This window comes from Lepisosteus platostomus, chromosome 1, assembly GCF_059453375.1.
Source record: "Lepisosteus platostomus isolate fLepPlt1 chromosome 1, fLepPlt1.hap1, whole genome shotgun sequence".
Classification (NCBI taxonomy): Eukaryota; Metazoa; Chordata; class Actinopteri; order Semionotiformes; family Lepisosteidae; genus Lepisosteus; species Lepisosteus platostomus.
Genome location: NC_142611.1, coordinates 72,928,801 through 72,952,657, shown reverse-complemented (window position 1 = coordinate 72,952,657; position 23,857 = coordinate 72,928,801). Strand labels below are relative to the sequence as shown.

The following is a 23,857-nucleotide window of genomic DNA, read 5'->3' as shown; positions in this document are numbered from 1 at the left end:
TCACTTGTCTATGTGCCGAGATGTAAAATGTATTAATTCTTTTCAACGAATCTCACAATTTTCAGAGGTGTCAGTTTAACTAATCTTCTGTCGTTAGCGCAAATGTTTGTTCTGTTTACTACTGGGTTCAATTTGCATTTCAAAGAGATGCAAATTTAAGGGAGCTGTGAAAGTCATGCCAGAGTCTCCTACTTGGACGTTATTCATGTTAAAAGCGCTTTACAAGACTGGGTAATTAAGCCACTCAGGCTGCTATTGTCCCACATATATGCGCACATGCTAGCAGAAGAGGATTTGAAACGCTAGAATTAAACTGGGAACAACAAATTCAGTGATTAAAAAAAAGCATTACCATATAAATAGACTCCTGCTTTGATATCCACACTGCCATTAATCTTGCCTTCTTTCTGCCATGTAAGCGTTTTCCCTGCATTAGGAAATTGTCTGTCATCAGCTTTTACCAATGCTTTTCTTTTCCATTTAGAATGACTATCGCAAGCTATCTATGCAATGTAAGGACTTTGTGGTGGGTGTTCTCGATTTGTGCCGAGATACTGAAGAAGTCGAAGCCATACTGAACGGGGATGTGAGTGCAGAGCTGGAGGAAGGGCAGCACCACAGGACTCTCCTGAGCAGAGTCAAGCTGGCTATTAAGTACGAAGTCAAGAAGGTCGGTATTTGCTTGCTGCACCTTGTCCACAACCCCCCACAGGAAACTTCACCCGCCAGACTTAAAAAGAAAAAAAAAATATGTTTTTCCCACACATGCTTTTAGAACTGGTTCAGTTAATTGTAACCACCTTTGGGTTGCCTTAAAGGGAGCTGAATAAGAAAAGCTTATTGTTTACTTCAGTCACGTTGAGTTAATGTCTATAACACCTGGCCTGTATATACTGCAAATCAGGAAATAATAAAATGTGATATTCTCATATGTAGTTCAATTATCATCCTATTTACTAAACAAAGTGCCTTTCAATGTACATCTCAAAGCACTGTAGCCCTTAAGATATTTTTTATGCTCTTTTACTTTTAGAGAAAAAAAAACAGAAACCTAAAGTGATGGAGCAGTATTTACAAAAAAAATGCAAATATCCATTAATCCTTTATCAGAATGTCACCTATTCTTGGTAAGAATCACAGCAACCCATCACAGGGCCCAAGGCGGGACTACACTAGACTGGACATCTGCCATTTACAGGACAGATACACATGCTCAAGCACACATAGACAACTTAGGCCCCAATTCCTAATTGCACAAAACATCGAAGAGGTCGAAGCGGCACTCAAATGTAAATACTAATGAAAATCTAAAATAATAATGGGGTAAAGTGCCAGAAAAACTGTTCAAAGCCATTGCTCCTACTACTGCTGGCCCATAAGAAACGGATAAGAACATAGGAACAGTTACAATCAAGATGAAACCATTCGGCCATCTTGCCCATTTGGTAGTGTAACAATGTGGGAGTGGGAGGAGCCGCAGAGAACATCGGTAAAAGGCCTACACCCTATCTGAGGGGGTGGAGGCACCGGTGTGAGGTTAGCAAAAACCGAAAAAGAACACAAAACAAAAATAGAAAAATGTGCCGCTGTGCACTGCGGCATCCAGGCTGGACTTACCCTATTTAACTGGGTCCAGCATGGAGCGGTATTCAGACTGGACTTACCCTATTTAACGGGGTCCAGTCTGGGAGACCAGGGAGAGCGAGGCCAAAACACAAAAATAAAAAACCTGTGATAAAGGGTCAGCCTGCCCCAGTGGAGATGCACAGCCGAATAGGAGAAAAAAAAGAAAAGAAAACGGCGGAAAACAAACGACAGCCTTACAATCCCCTCCGGCACTGTCGCTGGAATGGTTCTCCCCTTCCGGGGTTCACTTGTCGCTCTATAAGGTGTTCAGCGTGTCTTAAAGGGCCCCCACAGCTGTGGCTTTTCATTAATTAGCCAGAACAGCCGTGGTTGCGAAGGCAACACGTCGCCCTTAATCCAGGGCTCCGCCTCCACACTGAACACCCCCCTGCATAATGCCACAGTAGTTATTAGTTAATTGATCCAAGGGTCTCATCCAGCTGTCTCTTTAAAGAAACCAGGGTATCGCCTTTGGCAACATGTCTCTTCCATACTCACATAACCCTTGAAAGGCTGTGTAGAAGACTGCCACCTGTTCTCAATTGTAAATGACCTGCCTTTTAATTTCCATTTGTCCTCTCTGGTTTGTGTTCCCCTGTTGATTCTAAAGATATGCACTGGGTTGTCAGTGCCTTAGAGGATTTCTGAATACTTGAATCAGGTCGCCTCATAGTCTTCCCTGTTCACCACTAGAAAGATTCAGTTCTTTTAGTTTCTCAGAGTAGGATCTTAATTCCTAGGAGACATTACACAGGGAAATGTTTGTAACTCCCATATGCTAATTGTAACAGCCACTTTTCACACTCTAATGATTAAAATCCATCAAATCACTTTAAAACCACTTCCAGAGGTGATGGATCATTCTGGCCTGAAGCAAGTCCCCTGACCTCTCTCTGCCTGAAATGCACTGCTGGACTGAATTAAACAGTGGGAGCTCAAGAATATCTCAAAACAGCAGGTGTCCCTATGAATCATTGCACATTCTAAAATAGATGGTCGTGCAATGTCAGAGTATCTCGCATTTGCAAACCTCTGTACCGGGTTCAGATTGTGGCTGCTTGTGGGTAGAAAATAAATTGCACTTACAAACAGTTCTGCTGCTTCGGTTGTTGTTGTTGATCCTGGGTGGATCAGTGACAAGGGTGGTTAGGACCACTTCCTTACAGCTCCTGCATCCTAGGAGCTCAGATACAGACTTGTGCCTGTGTGGAGTTTACATATTAATTCGGTCAGAACCTCCAGTTTCCACTCGCTTCACAAAGCTACTTGAGTTCATTGGCTGTTGTAAATTATCTCCCCGGGGGTTTATCACCACAAGATAGGTTTCCCCACCTCATTACCCAACCATGAATGGAGAGTCATTGCTGTTGGGCATGGGGCTACGTAGACTTTAAGAATTACCTGTTCTGGCACTCTTTGAGAACTGTGTTTCCTGATTGGTTTGAGTTGAATAAGTTAAACAATATGGCTAACTGTGAATGCATGCTTGCTTCAGGCCAATTCAGCGTGACTTCAGTAAGAAATGATCAATAATGTCCATGCAACTACACTGTGTTACAAACTGGGTTTCAAAATGATGCACTGCTGATTCACATTTTATGTGAATAAATTATATGTGATAATTATCTATCTCTGGATTCAGATCAAGGGATAGGGTAGTACATTGTAATCAGAATCTGTTTAACCATGTGTAATGAAGCTTGTCCATATCATAAAAGGCTTTCAGAATGAATGATACACAACAGAACTATAATGAAAATAATGAAATAATTTGATCTTTCTCCATTGTCCCTTATATCTTGTAATGTATATCTTAATATCGTATATTGTGTTTGCTTCTGTTTCTAGCTTGTTGGTACGACATCTTAGCAACAACAGTTTCTAAAAAGACTAGAAACTAGAAATTGATTGGAAGGAAGCATGCAGGGGAAGCAAATTAGCATCACACAATGAACCTTACAAGTAGCGTTTGTTTTGTTTCCTGTCATTTAGCTTAGAGTAGTTTTGCTAGAATAGCGAATGGCAATTATGAAGGGAAAAGAAGTTAAGAATCAAGCAAAACACAGAGATGCAATAACAACAAAACCAGCAAGAAAATAAAGATGATACAATTGTCTTTTATCACTGGTTTAAAATACTGATACCCACTGTCATTATCCCAGCACAGATAATTGGTTGATTTTATCTAAAAGCCTACATTATACCCTGTAAAGGGACAAAGTGATGAGATGTTGCACTCTACTAATTTTCTTGAAGCCTGTTTCTTTAAGTCACCCTTATCCATCCCTGGGGATGACAAGCTACGGGTATTTACAGATTCTGAGAAACAGAATAAAGGGGAGACAGATAGGCCAATTAGTTGGATTAGTGACAAAGTGTGGAGACAGAAATCCATTTTCACTTACATTTCTTCAAAAAAGTGTCAGGCTTTTAGTTTCTATTCCCAGGAGATCCGTTTCTCAAATAACACTACTTCACTTTCAGTATTTAAGTAGAATAATACATCTCTCATAGAAAATAAGGAATAAAGACTGTCCTTGTTATTAGTAGAATAACAAGCCCTGGTTATCTCTACAATAAACAGGGTTAGAAGCTGCAAGGCTACACAAAAAATTCAGATTATTTCCTGAGTTCTGAATCTTTCCTACATTGTATTAATAGAAATATGTAGGACACTCATAGAAATTATATCTCAGCCACAAAGGCAATTAATTAACCTACTGATTTAATATAGAAATTAAACTCGGCCTCACCAAGTGAATATCACTTTACTCTCTAGAGGTGAAAACAGAGGTGTTCAGTCCCATAAAACGTGATCTACATCTCCAAAAACTGTACTGACCCATTTTCCGGACTATACCCACTGTCTCCTTCCATGACCTTTTTTGTTTTTGGTTAATTGTTATCGGCTGTTGAAGGAATCCTTTTTTCAGCCAAGTAAAGACCGTTTCCCAGACTTTGCTAGAGCCCCAGTGGGCGAAGAGGTTCGATCAGTCCAGTAAACGCGATTGCAGCAGACCATTTTCACACACAAACCTCCTCAAAATGCAAGTGACCTCATCTGTTTGCTGTCATGCTGGGCACAGTTGTTTGGAAGCTACAGATTATATGCAATTTTCCCCACATGAACTAACGTGTCTTTGTTTTGTCTCTGTAGTTTGTTGCTCACCCAAACTGCCAACAGCAGTTGCTGACAATCTGGTATGAAAACCTCTCAGGACTACGGGAGCAGACCATTGCTGTCAAATGCCTCGTTGTGCTTGTTGTTGCCTTAGGCCTGCCGCTTCTTGCAGTGGGTTACTGGTTTGCTCCATGCAGCAGGGTAACCATCCTCTTTTCAGTGTTACATTTTCTCATTTCAATTGTTAAATACAATTTTCCACATCTGCATCATTACCATTGAAGATAATAATTCTTGACTTAATCAGATGAGTCGGTTGAAAACAAATTATCTTTTCCAACAATAACTTGGCCAAGAAGGCTTAAAGAAGCTTAAAAAATGTGTAATGGGAGAAAAATGAATAGATATGTTTGGTATACAGTACATGAAGTGGATCTTATTGAAATCATACTAAGGAAGGAAAATTAAAGATATAGTTTGTTTATACAAACATTTTTGATGCAATTAAAAAATGCCAGTAGAACTATTTTTAATTTTTAAAATAGACCTTTCAAACGACTTTTCCTCCTGTGACTTCCATGACACTGTTACCCCTCAGAAGACAATCTATAAAGTCCCCTCAGTCCAAAGGCTTCAGTTTTCAGTTCCTGACCTGAGAATAGAGCAGGATGTGAAAATCCTTATTGGGTGAGCTGTTAATCACCAGTATCTTCTAAACAGAAAACAAAGGAGGATTATATGCCATTTATGTTACTATGGTTTGATGGAAGAAGATAGAATGCCTACAACTCCACTTCACAGAAACAAATGAATGTAATGTGAAGACAAACCCATGTTTAGCATAATTATGTACAGACTTCTGTCAACAGATACCGAATGAAATGGTAACTATGGGACAAAAGTGCTAAATAGAGGAAATGAACTATAATTCCAAGGATAAATGTTTCCTGTCGAGAATCAAAGCTTCCTACTGATTGCAGCTCAACATCAAGTCCCTCCTTATCAAAGAAACAAGGATGATAGATCATCAAAAAGATGGGATAAAACAGAGACTTCCATTTGGCCCATCTAGCTGATTTGGTTGGCAGGAGCTAAGTGATCCTAGGATCTCTTCCTTAAGGAAGCCAGGGTGTAAGCTTTGACAAAATGGATGAATATGTTGTTCCAGGTTTCACACTGCCTTTAACAAGTTAACAAGCTGTTCCTTATCTCAGTTCTAAATGCACTTGCCTGTACTTTCCACTTCTGACCTCTGGTTCCAGTTTCACTGGCGGTGCTGTAGCAGTCTAATGGGTTGAATTTACCAGCGCCCTTGAAAATATTGAATTTGATCTTTTTATCCTCAAAATACTTATGGAGAGAGGGCAACTGTCAAAAATGCCTGGAATAAGAACTATATCATTAACTGTGGTCAACAGACCAATGATGAGGAATGTAACAGACAAAACATTTTTTGAACCTTTCAGGCACAGAAAATAAAGCAAATAAGTTAACAAAGATGTATTGATTATTCAAAGGCCACGCCTAATCTTTTCCTACCCATTACTCACCCTGTTGCTGACTTCAATGCCTCATTAAATCTTATTATTTCACAGGAGGCACTACAGATCTACTAAATACTGATGTAATGAACTGCAGCTCAAAAAGCTTTGCCAAGACAAGAAAAATGAAAAATCTGAAATAGTTACTAAACCAAAATGATTGATTACAGAGCACTGGAGAGGAGTGTTATGGACACAATGTTTCAGTTTTGCTGCCCCAGGAAAAAGTCATGTATCAGCAGAAAAACAGGAGACCTATTTAAACGTTGAGCAGTGCTTAAAATAAACCATGGGAGCGTTTAAGTGAATGTTTTAGGTTGTGTTGTGGGTAGAGAAACAGTATAGTATTTAACATAATACCTCAAACAACAGGTCATGACAACTAAGGGTTAAAGCGAGGATAGCATTACATAGTCATGTAGCACCTTCAGCATGTGCAATTTATAATCTACTATGTATATATTGTACATACTTATGCTTGTTATCAAGTTCTTGGTTAAAATGAGATATTATCAAACTCAAGTTTACATTTACAAATTAAATCTATATTAGACAAAGCAGCATAGTTTTAAATTTATTCCATGCTGAAAAGAGAAAAAAGAAAACAATGTTTAGGCCGTGTGGCCTTCTTCAGGTATGAGGAAGAAGAAGAACCTTCTTTGTGTTTTCTTTGTTCTCTTTTCAGCATGGAATAAACCTATTACTTGTTCCTTTGCAGCCTGCACTTGCTGATGCACCTCCCCACCTGAAATAGTTTTAAATTTGGTGACCACAGCATTCTAAAATATGCAACATCAAAGCTTCAGTTAATCTGGTGTCATCTTCCTTTGCAGCTTGGAAAAATCCTGCGCAGTCCCTTCATGAAGTTTGTGGCCCACGCTGCCTCCTTCATCATCTTCCTGTGCTTGCTGGTGTTCAATGCCTCCGACAGATTTGAAGGAATAACCACTCTCCCTAATGTGACAGTCACTGATTATCCCAAGCAGATCTTCAGGGTGAAAACCACCAGGTTCAGCTGGACTGAAATGCTCATCATGGTGTGGGTTCTAGGTATTGAGCTAGTTCTAACCCTTAAAGCTTCTGCTTTCTAGAACATTCCACTCAAATGTGATATCAAGCTATGGAAGCATTTCAGAGTTTAGTGTGATAGAATCTGCAACTAGCTCATGTGTTTGCCTGTTCTGTGAAGTGAAAGTGTTTTGTTGCAGCTGTTAAACAATACAACAGTTGTCTTGAAAACTCTGCACTATTTACAAAACATTTCACTTCCATTATTCCAAAATGACATTGTGTTTGTATGTTCCGCATTTCCCTGAGCCAGTCATTTAAAATTTAAGAGAATTTCAGAAATTACAGAAACAAAATTTACACCAGAAAGTATCAGAGTATGTAACAAAACCTTATAGAATTTAAGGATGTAAAAACGATTACTTATACAGTTGCGCCAGGTCTCAGTAAAATCTCATTTTCTTATTTAATAGTTTACGTTTCACCCTGTTTGAATACAATGAGATGGTAGTTTTTTTTACTTTAATTTTAGGAATTTAGTCCTTTTTGATTTTAGTGGATGCCAAGCACAGATCCAGCATATACGACAGAGAATGGTCAAGTGTCTCTTTGAAAATATTTCTTAGTTTGCTCAAGCTTTTAATCATTACATTTTAAACCTACATGCAATTTTAGGCCTACTATTAAAAAGAATTGCCGCTCCGTCAACAAATCAGAGTTAAATATTTGAACACCTGCTCAGCTACTGTTGTGTGCTTGGTTTGTCTGAGAGTGTGAAGGCTGATATGAGAATTACTATCAATACTCTGAGTATTACTTATTATATAGTGCTACATCATATTGTCTTTAATAGAGGGCATTTGTTAGAGGGCATCTTAAAGATAAGTGAAACAGCATGTAAACTGCAATGCAATAAACTGAGATTTAATAGAACCAACCAAGAAAGGTTGGGAAAGCACCCAGTGCAGTACGTGATTGCATTTTCTGACTTTTCATTTGCATACCATTTTTAACATTTTTAGTATTTTCTGTCAGTTTAGTCAGCTTTTTGTTTGACTTTTACAACTCTCGGATGTTTTCTTTAACTTTTCTTGAACATACATTTTGCTTGTAAAACAAAATTACGTCCCTGCCTATTGTTTCTGTATTCATGGATCTGTGTTTTATGTTCTGTGGAGAACTGGGATTTTGAGAGATAGTTTAAGTCCTTCTCATAAATCCTTAAGAAAATATTCTGGATCAATTTAATCAGACTTTCAGTTAACATTGTCTCCCCCTATTTGTTGATACAGACTTGACATGTTTTTAGATTATTTGGCATATGAAATAGATCTACTTGTAATAAAAGTCTTGTGATGACTTCATTTTGGGTAGTGGGATATTTCAGTTGTTGTTTCAAACAACAGAGACAACAGAGTTTTGATTAGAGCTCAGGAACATCTTCTTGAATGCCCCACTAATCACAAAATTTGGCACCTATCATGACAAATCAAAGTTCTGTGGACAAACACATGCTAAATCCCATCATCTCCCCTGCATCTGCTATCCACTGCTTCCAGACAGTAAATCTTTTCGTCTTTTCATTGCTGACCAATCATCTTGGTCAGATCACAGATGATAGATCATTCCCATCAGCTTTCTGGTTCATGTCGTTGATGCAAGCACTTCCATTTTGCCCTCCAACTCAATCTCAGGTTCATGTGTGTGCATTTTCATAAAATGTGTTTGTTTAGTAAAAGCCAGCGTTTCTATACTAATGTAATTTTAAATAGAATAACTGCTGGTAACCTTAGGGCAAATGTCTGGAGTATTTTCTTTCACCTGAAATAAATCTGAATCTATATATATATTGACAGTTCCATATGCTTTTAAAGAGAGACATTGAAGCATTAAACAGTAAATCCCAGTAATACTAAGTGTGTGTATCAACTAGGGAATCACTAACCTTTCCAATAAAAACAACTTTTAAAAGTGGTTTTCTCTCACCAGGGAAATATTTCCTCAAGCAGAAATTTTAAAAATGTATACTGCACAATGCCTCCCCAACTTTGTGCCTTTAATTTTGTGGATTTCTCATTTTCCCTGTTCATTGCATTTGCTCCACACTACACTTCTATTCAATTATAAATCCATCCATCCACTTTGGAAACGCTCCTTCCAATTTAGTGTTTAGCCGGAGCCTATCCCAGCAAGAAACAGGCACAAGGCGGGAGACACCCTGGACAGGACACCAGTCTATCACAAGCCAGACACACAGACACGAACAGGGACACACTCACACTAGGGCCAATTTTGCCAGAAGCCAATTAACCTACCAGTATGTCTTTGGGCTGTAGAAGGAAACTCACATAAACACAAGGGGAACATACAAACTCCATACAGATAGCAGCCCCAGGTCCAGAATTAAACCCAGGGGCCCAGCATGGCAAGGCAGCAATGCTAACCAATGTGCCACCCTACAGCTCTCCCAGTGTAAATCCGAAATAAAATTCAACATTTTTAAGCCCCAAAAGGCAACTGTCACTCACTACCAAACACATGCCTGTCACTGGCATCAATATGTATTACACAAACTAAAACCCTTATTACAAGTAAAAATATAACATTGAACATACTGTACGTATGTCTCTTGTAAAAACGTGTATGTCTCGTAAGAGACATATGAGGTCTGACAAGGTGCGGCTTCGCACAGAAATAATCTTAATCTTTGATCTTTGTTCTTGTTTCAGGCATGATGTGGTCTGAATGTAAGGAGTTGTGGATGGAAGGCCCAAGAGAATACATTTTACAGCTGTGGAATGTTCTAGATTTCGGAATGCTCTCGATTTTCATTGCCGCTTTCACAGCCCGGTTCTTCGCCTTCCTTCAGGCCACTAAAGCTCAACAATATGTAGATGAGAAAATTCATGTCAGTGACCTCTCCATGGTGACACTTCCCCCAGACATTGAATATTTTACATATGGTAAGGGGAAAGTGTGTGAAATTATCAGATGGATCACAAGCTTGTGTTAACCCCTTTTCCTTTTAAAAACCTTCCTGTCTCATATTGATAGAGGAGAACAACCATCACTTTTCAGTAAAATAATTAAAGCCTTTTATTACAAATAAAAACCTAATTATAGGTGCACTTAAACCTTCATTACAAATTGGCATTTGAGACACGTACTTAATCATTTATTTTAATAAAAGCTCTTTATACTATCAATTCCTATTTAAACATACAAATATTATGATAAATAGAAAGTAGACAATTGGATTGAGGCATTTAATAGCCATGAAAAGTGTTTCTTTTCTCTTTCAGCAAGAGATAAATGGCTTCCTTCTGATCCCCAGCTCATATCTGAAGGCCTGTATGCCATTGCTGTAGTGCTCAGTTTTTCCAGGATTGCTTATATTCTGCCTGCAAATGAGAGCTTTGGTCCACTGCAAATCTCCCTGGGCAGAACGGTGAAGGACATCTTCAAGTTCATGGTTCTGTTCATCATGGTATTTCTGGCCTTCATGATTGGGATGTTTATTCTCTACTCGTACTACCTTGGAGCCAAAGTCAACCCAGCTTTTACCACGTGAGTACAGTGACAGTCTGTTTGACAGTATAGCCTGTGAGCCTTCATTAAAACGGTACTGTTCAGTTCTTTCATTGACAGCAAATGATACTTTAATAAAATAAAATCTGTCCTAATGATTTCCATTTAGGAGGTTTTAGTACTGTACAGTATGTGGTAAACTAATCCACTATTTCATATACAAAATACAGCAGAGCAAGGTTTTATTTAGCTTTTTCACGTCCGTTCAGATTTTACACTAAACTATATTTAATTCTTCGTAAGTGCTGCAAGCTGCCCGCAAAAACACACTGAATATTATTACACAGGAAGAAGACTTCATTTGCAATATTAATTAATTTGATAACCCAAAAATGCCCATCTAAGCAGGAGCTAGCAGCTTGAGATTTCAAGTGTCCTTGCGTGACCCAAACTAAATTGAAAAGCATAACATCAGCATGCCGACCCATGAGGTGACTCCATTGCCTGCTAATTTCACACTGTTCTGAACTTGGAGGAAACTGTTCGTGGCAAGACATGGGAAGTAGAGCACATCCTTGAATAGTGTTGCATTGCATTTCAGTTTTTAAGGGTTTTTGCAGCGTTCAGTTTTACTATCCAACCAGTGCTTGAATTTACATTTTTACTTGCAGTCATTTTCTTTTTCTTTACCAGCAGAGAGTGTATGATTAGGAAGTAAAGATGATCAGTAGCTGATGTAGAAAGTGGGGTTACACAATTTATGTACAATAACTGAGCTGGAAAACTGAAAATAATTACTCTTCTAAATATTGGCTTACTATTCCATGGGAAAGAAAAGGATGAGTAACTTCCACTTTTTTATTCCCTGCACTTACTTCAGTTTTTATCTCTTAAAGCAACAGTGTGCAGTGGAGTGGACTTGAAGGACCACACATTGAGTGTCCTATTTTAAAGGCACTGTTGAGTTACCTGTCTTTCCATGGAACCAGCAACATTTATATGATTAACACACTGGTTTCAAACTCCCCTAATGCTCTATTTAATCACATGTCTCCTGTTTTATGTCTTGAATCCTACCTAAACCTTTTTCCACTTTCCACTGGTTTCTTCAGGATCTTGTATTGCTGATGTCATTGAAAACATCTCCAGAGCTGTCTTATGAATATCTTTCAGAATTATGAAGTCCTGGATCACGTTGTAGGCTACAAATAATCGGTTTTCCTTAGTCTAATATAAGTATTACATTCCCTTCAACCGGGAAGTGTTAGTAATTGAAAATATTTCAACTTTATTTGCAATTTTGTGCACCATTACTTCTGAGACACAAGTGCAATTCCATTTAAAAATAGTAACTTGGTGGAGTGAAGATGTGTTAAAATTCTCTTTTGTGCCCTTGTTTAGAGTTGAAGAGAGTTTTAAAACTCTGTTTTGGTCTATCTTTGGACTGTCTGAAGTATCATCGGTGGTCCTAAAATATGATCACAAGTTCATTGAGAACATCGGCTACGTTTTATACGGAATTTATAATGTCACCATGGTGGTGGTGCTGCTGAATATGCTGATTGCCATGATCAACAGCTCGTATCAAGAGATAGAGGTAAGGTGACTTTTTTCAAGATGGTACTAGCAGATCGGATCAGTTGAGCACCTACACAGAAATTGAAATGTTTATTTGCAGGATGGGACTCAACTGTGTTCACACGACGTCAGTGCTTAAACCAATTTTTTTTGTGTTTATTCGAGCTTTATTGAACCTTTAATCAGAATTTGGGAATATCTGCAACTTAGTAACCTTCAGTATAGTTGCAAATAAAGTTAAATTGAAAACATTATGAATGTCACATACTTCATGTATGTCTTTTACTTAATTTTGCTAGAAGAACAGGGATTTCAGTCCCTTTTACTATTCTTTGGACTTTTTAATAATTGCTCTATCCTTTTTTTTCAATGTGGAGGTAAGAACTGTATTCAGAATTACATACAGTAGGTGGTCTAATTATTGGATCACTTTCAACAGTTCCCTTCTTGGATTGTATGCTACACTCTTTGCTTTTAACAATTTGTCCTTTTTCCTGCTTGTGCACATTCCCTGGATTCTGACACAAATACTTTTACATAAGTGCACTTACTATGTCTAAACCAACCATTTTAAAGTTTTGGTTCTTAAAGGTGAAGCTGTTTTAATCTTTGTAGAAGATTGCATGTTTGTAAAACTGTAAGTCTGTTCTTTACACAGAAGAACTTTGTAAAACACAATCAATCATAAAACCATAAGCAACAAAACCATAAGCTACACTGCCTGAATGAAATGAAAACCCAGTATAATATGAATACAGCTTGAGGAAATATTTCCCTAGTGAGAGATCCAAGCTCAAAAGTTGTTTTTTTTTAATGGATAGGATAGTATTCCACAAAATAGGATAGGAAACACACAAACAGGACAATTCAATGACACCAATTTACTTACCCAGCATGTCAGCTTGGAGGGAAACAGGTAAACCAATAAATAACCCACCTGTGTATGAGGAGGACTTACTATTGACATTAATTTTTCTAGCTAGTTTTAGCTTTAAAACAACCTTTAAATAAGATGCAACTTGTAAATTGCACATTAACAAATTCCCTACACATGAAATTGCTCATTTACATAGTTTCTAAAGTAAGTAATTTCCCATACAGGTAAATCTCCACTTCATATATTTTTTCCTAACTATGTGGAAATAACTAATATTTTGTCCTCAGTTTGATAGTAATACATGCCCCCCATGCACACACACATATATAAACAATGCTCATTCTTACACTTCAGAACACCACAGAGTTTGCCTTTTATTAAATATCTACCTGAAACCAATTGATGTGAGAATATCTCTCCCTGATTTTGCAAAGGATGATGCAGATGTGGAATGGAAATTTGCTCGGTCAAAGCTGTGGCTCTCTTACTTTGACAATGGGAAAACACTACCGCCTCCTTTCAGCCTTGTGCCCAGTCCAAAGTCTTTCTGGCACTGCATCAAGAGAGTGGTCAACCTCTTCAAATGTCGAAGGAGAAGGCTAAAGAAAGATATTGAGCTAGGAATGGACAACTCCAAGTCAAGGGTAAGTTCTCAAACCTCTGCATATAGATAACTGCACTATTTTCTATGGGATATTAGAGATACACCTCCTATCCTTTTTGTGTCGCTATTGACCTTAAAACTTTGTTCATGCAACAGTCAAAACTTTATTAAAATCATCAAAAAGGTTCAGTTGTGTTTGTTTTAATATACAGTGTTTCAAAAGGAATCATGAATAGTTATAAAGCCAGGATAAAGCAGTGATGCAGTCTTCTGTTAGAGACAGAGCACATTTGCCCTGGTTATTGTTTTCTAAAAAATATTGCATATACTTTTTTGTCCACTTTTTTAATGTAAAAGATCAAAAATGTGCATTTTTACTAAAAAAGGCAAAAGGCTTACGTAGTTAAATTCCAAATAAAAATGTCTTTTAAATCAATTCTTAATTTCATAATTGTTTTCTGCTTTTAAAAGACAAACCTTTTGTAAGGCAGGGGTATTCTGTGAAGTTCTGTTTTTTAAGTGATGTCGTTGATTCGAATTCAATGGGGTTTAGTAACATATAATGCAAAACAGCACATTCCTATATGATAAAGAATAGTCAAACCTTGATAAAGGCTTATATAATCAAATACTGTACCAACGTAACTTTGCAGCACCTTTGCTGGCATACACAAACACCATCAAACTCTTTCCTAGTAACCACAGTCATACAACACACACTTGGTTTTATGTCTCATCTGTAGGGCAGCACCTTTTTAGAGTATAGTGTCCCCATCACTTTATTGCGGCATGAGGACTTACACAGACCACAGGGCAAGCACCCCCTACAGGCCCACTAGCACCTCTTCCAGCAGCAACCTTAGCTTTCCCAGGAGGTCTCCCATCCAGGAACAGGCCAGGCTCACACCTGCTGAGCTTCAGTGGGTTACCAGTTGTGAGCTGCAGGGTGATATAGATGTATCTTAGCTAAGTGTGGATGACATTTAGTTGTACAAGATTCTATTGTACAAGTGTAAGTAGAAGTGTGACGCTTGCATGAAACAATGATCACCTGAAAAAAATGGGATGCATTATCATAGCAATACCTTGGTGATAATTTGTGCAATTTGTGTTTTATTACTATTATTGCAGCTAAACCTTTTCACTCAGTCAAATTTGAAGATTGCAGAGTCCCACAGCTTTAACAGTATACTCAATCAACCAACACGCTATCAGGCAAGTAACCATCGACTTGGGTATATGCTAAATGTTTTGTCCTTTGCTGTAATAGGTCTATTCAATTTAACAGTATTGTAATTAAACCATAATGATTGGTTGAACTTGCTATTTCAAGACATGTGAATGAATACACTAAACATTCTCCTCTGTTTGACAGCAAATAATGAAACGCCTCATAAAACGCTATGTGTTAAAGGCACAGGTTGACAAAGAGAATGATGAAGTAAATGAAGGTAAGACTGTCTTACATCATCTGTATTAAACCCCATGATTTGCTTCTGAACAAAATACTGGAAATGTTATTGAAATTTGGCCCAAGGAGGAAGATGTTGTTGAGCAATTTAGAGTTTCCCCTCGTTGTTGCCTACCTGCACAGCATAACACACAACATGACAAATACAACACCAAAAAATGTTTGTGAACTTCCTGTGTTAAACTGTATTCCCACCCATCTTAGATCTAAAATGTAATTAGACCTTCATAAAAGTCTAAATAAATCGTGAATCTTTATATCATTAAACGTAAAACACCATTTTTGACTTTCTGATACAACACTGAATTCCCGATTCCATCAATGATGTCAAGCTTCCTTGTCCTGAGGCAGCACAGCAGTCCCAAATCATGATGCTCTTACCACTCTGCTTGATGGTCAGGAAGAGGTTCTTTTGATAGTTCTGTATTTTGTATTAGCCACACAAAATGTTTCTCCCTGCGTCCGAAATGTTCAGCTTGTTTTGAGCCTTGTTCTTTTTCCAAGGGTAGTGGTTTCTGTCCGGCTGTCCTTCCATGAAAACCATTTCCATTCATTATTTTCCCGATAGTTGAGGCATGAACACTGACATCAGCTACAATGAAGGAGTTCTGCAGATCCTTAGATGTTACTCTGTGGTTCCTGAATGATTTTCAGGGTTGCACTTGGGAAGAGCTTTACAGGATAACCAGTTTGAGGAAGAGTCATCAAGATATTACATATTTTCCAAGATATTTTCCATTTCTAGACTGTCCATCAGTGTCTTGATAAAAATGTTTTGTAATCCACTCCAGATCTTATTCAGAGTCCTTCTTTAAATTGTGGCATAATATGTTTCCACTGATTTGTATGGAGAGCACCAAACTCAGAAAGATTCTGAGAATTATACAGGACAGGACCACCCAAACTCAGTCCTTGTTTACTTCTTACCAAATGATTTAACCACCCAATTTCCCTTGTGCTGAACAACTCTAAAGCAGACTAGAGATTCACTTATTTTTTTACATTAACCTAATGATTTTTAAAAAAATGGTTTTGATTAAACAAGGGTGTCTTGCTAGATGTCATCTAAAAGGGAATTTAAAAACTTTTCCTTGGCACTGTATACAATACCTATTTTAATTTACATAGTAAATTCTACCAGATTCTAATTTGTGTATTTCCTTTATTGACAGGACTTGTCATGACTGACTGGCAAATGAAATAAGCATAATCCTTATAAATTAAACTACATGATAAATATACAGTATATATTTGAATTTAGCTAAGGCACAATTACATACACCTTTTACCGTTCAGTGCTAGTGTTATTGCTGTATTTTTGTGTACTTCACAGGTGAACTGAAGGAAATAAAACAGGATATATCCAGCCTTCGTTATGAGCTTCTGGAAGACAAGTCTCAAGCCACAGAAGAACTGTCCCTGCTGATACAAAAGCTCAGTGATAAACTCAACATTAACACAACGAGATGTGAATGATGTGAACAGTAGGTTACAGGAATGGCTTAACTGTCAAGCTGAAAGAACTAATGGCATTTATGATTTGCGGTAAATTATAAAGACTTCGATGTTCAAAGTGTCAGCCCTCCTAAACTAGCAGCTTGAATGTCATTCCTTACAAGCTGGTGTGTTTGCTTAAGACCATTTTTGCTCCAGTTCCTGACAAATGCTTGAAAGCAAAGAGTAATGAAAAATCCTAAAATAATTCAATAGATATATAGTTTTGGCAGTTTCCAGAACGTTATATGTATAAACCTTTCTAACTTACCTCACTGCTATAGTGACTTCTCGAGTTTTACTGTGTTTGGTAATAATTACACTGTTGAAAATGGTTTGGATACTCAAGACATCAAGTTCATAAAATGTAAAACATTATGTACATAAGGGTAACACACTGATCTTATAAAATAGCACAAACAATGGCAATAACAAATGTGACTTGACATTTTCAAATTAAATTATTATCATGATAAATTTATTTTCATCTAGTTTAGCATATGCTTAAATGACAAAATATTTATTTTTTCTGTAAGAAAACTTTCACACATTTTTAAAATTGGTTCATGAAAAAAAGTGGTCAGTATTTCACCATATTTATTTAATAAGTTTTTTTTTTTTATAAATCTAGTTTTTAGATAGATTAGGGCCTAATCCTATGCTGTAGACATGGTAAACATTGTTCCTAGAAGATGTTATGGAACAGTACACACAATCATCTTGATAAACTAGGACTATACAACATTTTCTACAATCAGTATAGTTTCTTTTATTACAATGAAAAAAGTTATGGTTTTATTAGGATTTTATACTATTAAATTGTTGTAATATTAACTATTGTTGATGTGTTGATATAAGTATTTATAACCATCTGTATGATGACTTAATACTATGAAATCACTTTAGAGTTGTTCTCATTATTTTAAGAAACACGTATATGGATTATTTTTTTACTTCAATCTGGCTAGTATTTTTTCTTATTAAAACAATGTCTAGCAGGTACAATTTGTATATTTGTGCTCTTAAATTTAGTCAATTTAGTTCTCAGCATTCAGAAACGATATTGCACCTATTCCTTCTGGTGTGTGTTTTCAGCTCTATAGGTTTTCACAGTAAAATATAACTGTAACATATTGATTTAAAAAGCTGTATACTTTTGTATTTGATTAATCTATGCAGGGTATATATATATTGCTTTTGTTCAATGCTGATATAGGGTGAAGCGCACATAGAACACAATAAAAATAATTTTGTAATTAGAACTGTTTAGGTAAAAAACGTTTGCTTAGAGGTCATTGAAAGTTTCTTTTTTAAATAATCAGACTGTAAAAACTGTAAAAAAATAAAAAGATATAACATTTTAATCTGTACAATGATTAATACTATAATCATTACTAAGTAATTACTATAATGCTTTTAACCATAACTTGTTTTTTTAATGTCACAAAAAGAAATGGGTCTTGTTCATGGAAAAGAACATCTGTTTTTAAAGCACTTCATTGGAGTACTATGAACTATGGTTTCGAATAACTGGAAAAATACATACTGCTGAAACACAAATATTTCTAAATATAAAATGCCAATGTACTCTGAATTGTGCATTTTCATATACACCTTTGTCTCTACAGGACATAAATATTAATAGACATTTTAAGACTTCTGCTTTACTCAGTCCATGTTAAATTGCTACGTTTTTGTATTTATTTTTTATTCAAAGTGCTGGTAAAGCTTTGGAAGAAAAACTGGTGGTTTTCTTTATTCTGTCTTCATTATTTTTTGCTATGTTGCTGTTTAATTCCTGAAATAGTAGGGTACCACTAAAGATACAAGTGTTTGAAACAGTGTTAGATGAGGTCTTTGGAAATTCTGATGTATGATGTTTCAAAACTTGTTTCTAAAATATATCATGCTCTCAACTCAACTGCAAACAAGGCAGACAGCTGGTCAATTAGAGCCTCATTCTGTAATCACATCTGGCCATCTAAGACTTATCCTGTTGTTCCAAATAATCTTTTCTTTTGTGGCTTGTTTTGGAATAAGGGAAAAACTGTAGTCAATCAATGGACATCCACAGAAATTGTGACAAAGAGTGTTATGTAAATCACAAAATGATTTGCCTTTTGATCGATATTATAAGAGTCTGTATTTTTCAGTGCATCTTCTGATGTTATGCAGGAACTCCTCCAGCGTGTTACAAAATCAAGGTATAGAAACTCAGTATACTTTGGAGCCAAAGTAATTATCATTTATCGGTTTTGTAAAGAAGACAGAAAACGCTTTATATATTTTAATTTAATTATTTCATATTACTTAGACTTTTCTCATTTTCTATTGAGTTCTTCACACATACATCTCAGATGAGCTTTTCTAATGCACAAATATTTCTTGGACCTAGAGATTTTTTTTTTAACAGAACAATTTAAATCAATTAGCTCAAACCTTCCTGATGAAAACTGACAAGATCTGAACAAAACAATAAATTAAAATCAGAATTAATTATGAGCACTACCTATAGCTGTCATTTCAAATTCTACGCTCCTTCATCTTGATTTAATTATCATTCTTTGTGAACCAAAGTAAATAGCATTTATTACACATGCCACTGTGTGACTTACACAAACAAGTGACAGCGTCTCTCTGTGAGAAAGCTCGTATTCCCTTACTGTCTAGTTACTGCATGATAATCATCTCAACAGCTCACTTAATATATTGCACAGTCTTACCCATTCAATGTAAGTGCAGCACAACTGCACTGTAAAATCAATGCACCACCGCCATCTTGACGTTTTAGGATTAAGATACAGTACATTAAATTGATTATAGTATTACATCTTCTATCAAAGTCAATGCAAAGTCCACTGGCAGCAAAGTTTGTCCATCTGGTGTAACAGAACACGTAAATGTTATTTCCTTGCAGAAACGTAGAAAGAAGAAACATTATAGTGTTTTTGTGCAAACTCAAACCACAACTGAGAAGCTCATGTAGAGTGTTTTACCTTACCTCTGCAGCACAGTGACTGATTTGTCATGACTTGTCATGTTACTGGATAAATTCCTTTGTGCCTCTTTAAGTCTAAAACAAAGCAATTTAAAGCATAATTATCACCAGGCATACCAATCATAATTTTAGGGTGTTTTTCCTAGATTTTTGAAAATATCAGAAAATTGGAAAGGAACTATAGGAACTATAATCCTGTGCCATGTGACTTCAGAGAAGCGAAACCGAGCTGATAAAGGCTGGAATGAAAATGCTACAGGGAGGGTAAATCTTTTGTGCTGACAGTCATGTGAGTGATTTCCCAGCTGCTTTGGCAATAAGTACTACAGTGTCCCACTTACTATTTTAATGCGATACCTAAAAACAGACTAAGGCAGCAGTGGAGAAGATTTACATTTACAAATATACCTATAATTACTAACAGGTTTATACATTTTTATCTTTACTTCAAATGACAGGAACTACTAGTAGTAACGGCAATACTATGTATTTCATCCATCGTCTGCAAATGCTGAATCCAACACAGTTCTGCACAGAACCAGCACCAAACCCAGCTGAAGCAGAACAGGGCATGGGGCAGGTGGTGTATTAGAGAAGAAACACTTCCATCACCCCCAGAAAGCATATCTGCTGGTCACAAGTAATAGGTTTATTCCATGCTGAAAAAAAAGAAGAAAAAAGAAAACACAACGTTTCGGCCGTGGAGCCTTCTTCAGGTGTGAGTGTCTGTTGGTCACTTTTCAAGGGAAATATACTGCAGTTCTAGATTTAAATTGTGAGGTGTAAAAGTGAAAAGCATGCTGTTATACAGTTGATCCAATTGTGAGCTCTCTGCTAAATTGAGACTTGACCATGGCCGGGTGTGTGAGTTGGGGAAAAGGCTTACTTTTTTAGTTACTGTGCCACGGACAGGAGTTCCACTGGAGACAGGGTGTGAATCATAGGGCTGGAGCTGCTGATATGCCACCTGCCGCAGCAGGGAAGGTCAGTTCAGTCACAGGTGGAGGCAACAGGAGTCAAAGAGCAGGAGTTTTGGAGAAAACAAATTGGCTTCCAACTCGGAACTAGCGCTACATTTACATCACCCCTGCTGCTAGTTGTTATTCTGGTCCCCCTCTCGAACATTATTGCGTTCTAAGGGGTATAGCTTGGTGGGTTGGGGGGGGGGGGTGTACCCTATTTTATCTGCCTCTCTGGAATTAGGTATTTATTTGCCTATTTTTGTGCTCCACAACTGGCCACCGAACTGGGCTGCCCTGTTCTCGTGACAACACTGCCAGGGAGCTGGGCACGACCAAAAGCAGTGCAGGAAGACGATGGACATGAGGAGTAGGGGGAGCGGGAGACTGAAAGAGGCTCAACCTCTGGCTGCCACAGGAAGAGAATCCACCTTGTACAGAGAGCAGGTGGTGTGATGAAGAAGGTCCTTCTTGCAGGCCTACGACTGCAGTGGCCCAACACCATGGGCTGGGCCTGATTTTGTTCCTTTCATACAGCAGGGACAATGCTATGCTATGACGTCTGTCGCGGAGCCTCCCGTCAAGGAGAGCGCAATGCGGCCTGGGAAAGCTGATGGAAAAGCTGAAAAGGTAAGGCAGGTGAGAGGCCAACCATTTTTATCCAGAAGAGGACATGTGAAATCACATTTCTGTGCCATGGGCTTGCATGAGTAAATGTAAGGCTGATTGTGCAGCAGGCGTTTAATACGTATGAGAGCTGTAGAGAGGAAATTGCCCACGTACAGAATGTTACATGCAAGGCAAAATCAAGTCCAGCCAGCATTATGTGAGGGGGTCACAGCTGATATACTGTACTGGAGTGACTGTTGGTCGCAGTTAAAACCCAGTGTTCTGCACTTACCAGGATAAACACAAATGGAGCTTGTTTCTTTCCAGTATTGAAGGGGAGTGATTTTGTGGATAGTGAATGCATGAGTTGGATGTGCTGAAAAACAGGAAAATGATCACTGGCGCATGTTGTGTTGGCTGCTCCCCCTGGATTTCATATTTTGTATTTTGTATTTCAAATTTGGAAGCAGAAGAAGCAATTTTCAATTAATTACATGAACATTGCTCTTTTTTTGTCCAAAAACCTTTACATTTTGGGACCCACTTCATTCACCAGCGAGTTGAAGCAGCACATCAGCCATTCTGAGCCAGCAGCCCCAATAATACTGACATATTTTTGTCTGTAATTAAGCCTATAATTATAAACGTTTCGTACATATTTCATATGTTTATATGCCACTGGTTATACGTAGATTTGGGAAAGAAAAAAATGTTATTTTTACACTATGTTGATAGTGCCCTTCTTTTGAGCATAGGAGGCCTGTTATTCCATAGAAAACTTTCTGACTTTCAACCTTGATCAGAAGAAATGTCATGAATGTCGTAATTTTATTTTTAGTGTGTTTCCATCATTCCATGTAGGACTGCATTTCTATAGATACCTGTAATATTTGCATTGTTTCTGTAATTATTTACTGCATAGTATTTAGAAGCCAAACAAATTTTAAAAATGTGATCTTTTTTTACGTTAAAATACTACAGCTTCCCATATAGATCCACAAGATAAATGTGTTGTATGAAAAGAGTTGTATCACACTCGAAGTCATTTTACAGCGTAGCGGAGAAAGTAAGGAACAGCAGCGTCATAACAGTGACCAGTGTGTTCAGAGGGGGCTCATAATTTTCTTGAAACTTTTTTAAAAGCACAAGAAAATGCAAAAGTGTTGTATGCATTGGCCGGGAATCGAACCCGGGCCTCCCGCGTGGCAGGCGAGAATTCTACCACTGAACCACCAATGCGCTACGTGAAACTCTTGAGGAGTCTGGACTTAAAAATAGTGTCTCTGTCATACGTAGTGAAAAGTATGTCTTGCTACCAAATTTATTTAAAAGGCAGTTCACGTTTATTTAAAAGATATGCCACTTATAGTTCGGTACTACGGGTTTTGCGTAGTGCAAGGTATATACCTCCACCCTTCATAATTTTAGTTCTGTAATAGGTATTTGTTTAAAATATGTGTCCTTCACAAAGTTGTCCCCTGTTAACAGATCTTTAGTACAGTTACGGCCGTATTTCTTTTTCACATCCATCCGTTTTCTTACCGTTTGGGGAGCCAGTTGGGGGATTTGTTTTTTTATATTTGGAGTCTTAATCATATCTACGCTTATATAAACCCTGCTTGCCCGCCTGTGTTTTCACAGACTTTTCTTGTGGACGAATAACCCCGAGAGTATCGATGATATTATCCTGACGTCGTCAAAAACTGATGAATGAGATAGCCGGTTCGATTATCTACGCCAATGTGGGTTACATAAACCGAAGCGCGTCTCCTCGTTTGTAACATTTCTTATGATTCCTCGGTTTGTAGGGGAAATCCGTCAAAAACAAACCTTGCTGGTTAGCTAGTACTGCTTAACAAGTACGGTTATTGAGTTTACCGTGGTTGCTTTTGCTGATATTGGGCATTTCTGAGGGACACTGAAGTTTCCAGGTGTAATATAGAAACAAATGTTTTGCATGAGCAGAGATATTTACAGTAAGAGCTGTTATTTCCTATTTAATTAGAGCATACTCTTCTCTTAAAGCCCGTCGGGACAGTATTGTGCTAGTTTCAGGAACGAAGAGTGTCCTAAGGCGTGTTCTTTCCACAGAAAGCGGCTGTGGAGCGATGAATCTATTTTCCAGCTCGAGTTTACGCCCTTGTTTAGTTCTGTTGAATTCACTTTTCTAATGTGTGCGCATCTGTCTCCTTTATTGTACAGCGCCCTGAGATGACACTTTACAAACAGAAGTTTATTCAATAGTTGCTATGGAGCGCATTGGTGGTTCAGTGGTAGAATTCTCGCCTGCCACGCGGGAGGCCCGGGTTCGATTCCCGGCCAATGCATCACAACTCATTTTGCTTTCAGTTTTTTTGTACGAAATGAACCAGTTTGTCTTCACAAATCGCAGAACAATCATTTAAATGTTAGCCCTAAATGTTCTTAGCTGTTTTTATTATCG

The 23,857-nt window shown here is 37.6% G+C and overlaps 1 protein-coding gene and 2 non-coding genes across 8 annotated transcripts in view; 2 read left to right on the top strand and 1 right to left on the bottom strand.

Moving 5' to 3' along the window:
* The window catches only part of trpc3 (transient receptor potential cation channel, subfamily C, member 3), a 41,881-nt gene extending 23,439 nt beyond the window's left edge, over window positions 1–18,442 (top strand). For 4 of the 6 annotated variants that reach the window (XM_088637178.1, XM_088637168.1, XM_088637156.1 and 1 more), the window contains 10 exons: window positions 485–670; window positions 4,784–4,948; window positions 7,122–7,338; window positions 10,026–10,259; window positions 10,599–10,863; window positions 12,226–12,421; window positions 13,714–13,923; window positions 15,015–15,098; window positions 15,259–15,334; window positions 16,688–18,442. In XM_088637178.1, the coding sequence (XP_088493304.1) occupies window positions 485–670; window positions 4,784–4,948; window positions 7,122–7,338; window positions 10,026–10,259; window positions 10,599–10,863; window positions 12,226–12,421; window positions 13,714–13,923; window positions 15,015–15,098; window positions 15,259–15,334; window positions 16,688–16,830 (1,776 nt within the window). In that variant the 3' untranslated portion in view covers window positions 16,831–18,442. The remainder of the gene's footprint in view (window positions 1–484; window positions 671–4,783; window positions 4,949–7,121; window positions 7,339–10,025; window positions 10,260–10,598; window positions 10,864–12,225; window positions 12,422–13,713; window positions 13,924–15,014; window positions 15,099–15,258; window positions 15,335–16,687) is intronic. The other 2 variants (XM_088637188.1, XM_088637164.1) reach the window with 1 other exon arrangement.
* Window positions 18,443–22,582: 4,140 nt separating this feature from the next.
* trnag-gcc (transfer RNA glycine (anticodon GCC)) lies at window positions 22,583–22,653 on the bottom strand. The gene has a single exon. It is a non-coding gene; the product is annotated as a tRNA-Gly (tRNA).
* Window positions 22,654–23,670: 1,017 nt separating this feature from the next.
* Window positions 23,671–23,741, top strand: trnag-gcc (transfer RNA glycine (anticodon GCC)). Its single transcript has one exon. It is a non-coding gene; the product is annotated as a tRNA-Gly (tRNA).
* Window positions 23,742–23,857: the final 116 nt, after the last annotated feature.